The sequence below is a fragment of the Tupaia chinensis genome, unplaced genomic scaffold (assembly GCF_000334495.1).
Source record: "Tupaia chinensis unplaced genomic scaffold, TupChi_1.0 Scaffold000438_1, whole genome shotgun sequence".
Lineage (NCBI taxonomy): Eukaryota > Metazoa > Chordata > Mammalia > Scandentia > Tupaiidae > Tupaia > Tupaia belangeri.
The window spans coordinates 712752-716028 of NW_006159943.1; the positions used below are offsets into that span (position 1 = coordinate 712752).

At 45.5% G+C, this 3277-nt stretch overlaps 1 protein-coding gene across 1 annotated transcript in view; it reads right to left on the reverse strand.

The window, feature by feature from the left end:
• CCT3 (chaperonin containing TCP1 subunit 3) overlaps window positions 1-3277 on the reverse strand; it is a 26371-nt gene continuing 23094 nt past the window's right edge. The window contains exons 12-14 of the mRNA XM_006155184.3: window positions 1327-1572; window positions 927-1058; window positions 1-332 (exon numbers count right to left, since the gene is read on the reverse strand). Coding sequence (XP_006155246.1) covers window positions 228-332; window positions 927-1058; window positions 1327-1572 — 483 coding nt within the window. The 3' untranslated portion in view covers window positions 1-227. The remainder of the gene's footprint in view (window positions 333-926; window positions 1059-1326; window positions 1573-3277) is intronic.

Here is a 3277-nt window from a genome sequence, read left to right on the forward strand (position 1 = left end):
TATCTCAAATGACTCAGATTTAATCATCGGAAGCAAACTAAATGGAAAGCTTACAATAGAGAAGAATTACATGTCAGTGTCTTTTGCAAACTGAGCTGGGACAGAAAGGGACTGGGCTGCCCCTCAACCTGAACCCTTCCAAACAAAGACGTCCAGTGTCCCTGGCACTCTGGCCCAGGGAAGGGGAGACTGCTGCTTCTGTGAGCTGAAGTCGTCCAGCCCACCACTCACTCCTGGCCCGCATCAGGGGCCCCACCTTGCCGGCTCTGGTCATCACCCTTCTTTTTGTGGCCTGAGACGATGTCATCAATCCGCAGCAGCAGCACTGCCGTCTAGGAGAAAACCACAGCCCCAAAGAGGTCAGAAGGGGAGGGAAGGACATTGTTTTCTTTTGAGCACAGCACCTCACTCCTCCCACAGAATTAACATTTTATCTGAAATCTACCTTTCTGGAGCTTTGAATGCAAAATACAGTTCTCCCTAAGTAAGGATGTAGCTTGAGATGTTTCCCTACCCTTTCTTTTTCCTTTTCTTTTGTGGGCTAGAGGGTGCATGAGGAGGGAGGGGAGAAAACACCTTTCAGCACCCTCCATGGGGCATGGTCAGGCTGCAATTCATTCTCTTCCATCTCTCTTTCCTTTGGAATTTTGGGCATGCATGTACCCACATGTGATGTGTTTTTAGGCCAACCAGAGCCAGTTACAAGCCAAGTGGTTGGCTATGTGGGATCAGGCTGCCTTAACCACAAGGGCTGGCCCCAACCATGCTTTCTGTGTGAACTAAAGATAAGTAGGGAGATGGGATTCCTTGGGAGATCCTTGGGGAATAATTTGCCTTCTACAGCCCTTCTCTTTGAGATCAGGGCAAATGCACGGGCTTCTGGTCATCTGGAAATAAACAGCATGTAACGTCCTGGAGTATCTCACCTCCACTGCTGTCTTATATGTCTGCAGCTTCACAGCCAATGGCTCCCATATGCCCAGTTCCTTCATGTCCACCAAAGTGCCCGTTTCTCCATTTACTCCCCAGGTCTCACAGTTCTCCTGGGTGTGCTTGGCCTAGTTAGAACAAGCAGAAATAATGAAAAATGAAAATACTAGGAAGAATTAAGTTGGTAGGAAATATTAGGTAAAAAAGAAAACCAAAACTATTGAATTGGTATGAAAAGGATGGGAAAATGGCAATGACAACAACAAAATCAAAGATTAAAAGGAGACAATGATTTTAAGAGAACAAACCATTAAAAGCTTGGTTAGAGGTGAAACATTCCCTTTGGCCAAATAGCTTTCCCTTCCCCATTAGGACAGCAGCGCTGGAGGAACTCACCCGGAGGGAGGTAAGAAGACGGATGGTGCTGGCCCCGCAGTTCTGGATCAGGGTACGAGGGATGACCTCGAGGGCTTGGGCAACAGCCCGGTACGGCCACTGTTCCACACCAGTCATGGCCTTAGATTTTTCTGTCAAGGCGTGGGCCACAGCCATCTCAGAGGCACCACCCCCCGGCACCAGCTGAGGGTCCAGGAGAACGTTACGGCACACTTGCATGGCATCCTGGAGGTTGCGTTCTACTTCCTTGGGGAAGCAAACACACAGTAAAGAGCCAACGTTTCATGACTACTGGGGGAAATCAGAGGCACCAAAGGATTTTCTGACTGCCAAAGTTAGCAAACCATGAAGAAGGACATCTAGGAAAGGTCCTGGGGAACCCTTACTGGACAGGACAGATGCTATTTAACTGGGAAGAATATACAGCTTAGGACTGTGCAAGGGCAGCAGAGTGTCTGCAGGAGGGTTGGGGGTCACTCCAGTCATGAAGCTGTCACTGCCCTCTCTGCTACTGTACTTACAGCCTCACCCTATTCATTCCTTCCTTGCTGTGTCCTGCAGGATCTACAGGATGCAGTGTGGACTCTCCCACTTATCAGTATGTACCTCTGGGAAAGTTACTTAGCCTCACCAAGGGGGAAAAAGTAGTATTTATAATTTCGACTTAACAGATAAGGAAACAATGGTTGCCAGAGAGGAGAACAAGAAATCTTTTTTTTTTTTTTTTTTTAAGAAGAATTATTTTACTCATCATTATTATGTTTTTAATTTGACCAGAGAGAGAGAGAGGGAAAGTGAGAAAGCAAGTCGCCAGGTCTGGGACACGAACCATGGACAGCCATGTGGGAGTTCACTGCCCTAACCACCACACTGACTGCCAGCTTGGGAACAAGAAATCTTTTTTTTTTTTTTTTTTTAAAACTCATAATCAAAACCGTATTGAAAAACTGACACCAAAATAGGAGATCGTTGTTGCATACCTTACAAAATCAAACATAATTACATTATCTTGGCAGATTAACTAGAATTACTGAATTTATAAGGCTTTCTGGGATTTTGGGCATGCATGCACATGTGCCCAGTGCTGATTTTCAACCCACCAGGTCTAGGACTTGAGGGTGCTTTCTTGCTATCTCTCTGTCTTCCTGGTGAGCACACACACCCTTTTGCAAAACCTACCCCTCAAAAAACAAAAAATTTAATAAACAAATTTCTTTTAAAGGTTTTTTCCATAGGATATGTGACTCACCAGAGAGACAGAGACAGTAAGAGGGAAAGTGAGAAGTCACCCCATAGGAGGGGAAGGCCATGCCGCAATCCCTTCTTCATTTTTCTCCTGGGATTTTGAGCAGGCATACACACATGCCCAGTGTGACTTTTCAAGCCACCAGGTCTGGGACTCAAACCACAGTCAGCCATGTGGGAGTCCAGCGCCATAATCACTATGTCACCTGCTGGCCTTTAAATACATTTTTTTAAAAAGAGAGATTTTTGCTATAGCGTTCATGTACTTGCCAGTCAACAGACAAACAGAAAAAAATCAACCCCCAGAGGGGATGGTCACACCACAGTTATCTTCTCCTCCATTCTCCTATTGGGATTTTGGGCACACATGCACACATGCCTGTTGGGTCTGGAACTCAAACCACAATCAACTACATGGGAGTCCAGCGATGTAACCACACACCATATGCTGGCCCCAAATAAGTAATTCTTAAAAAACAGACAAAACAAAACAAAATTGCAGGACTGGCAGGTGACATGGTGGTTAAAGTGCTGGATTCCCACATGGTCAACTGTGGCTCGAGTCCCGGACCTGGTAGGTTGCTTTCTTTCTTTTTAAAATAATTATTTATTTAATTTTATTTATTCACTCATTTATTTTAATTTGACCAGAGAGAGACACAGAGGAGGAAAGAGAGAGAGGGAAAGTGAGAAAGGAAGCCACCAG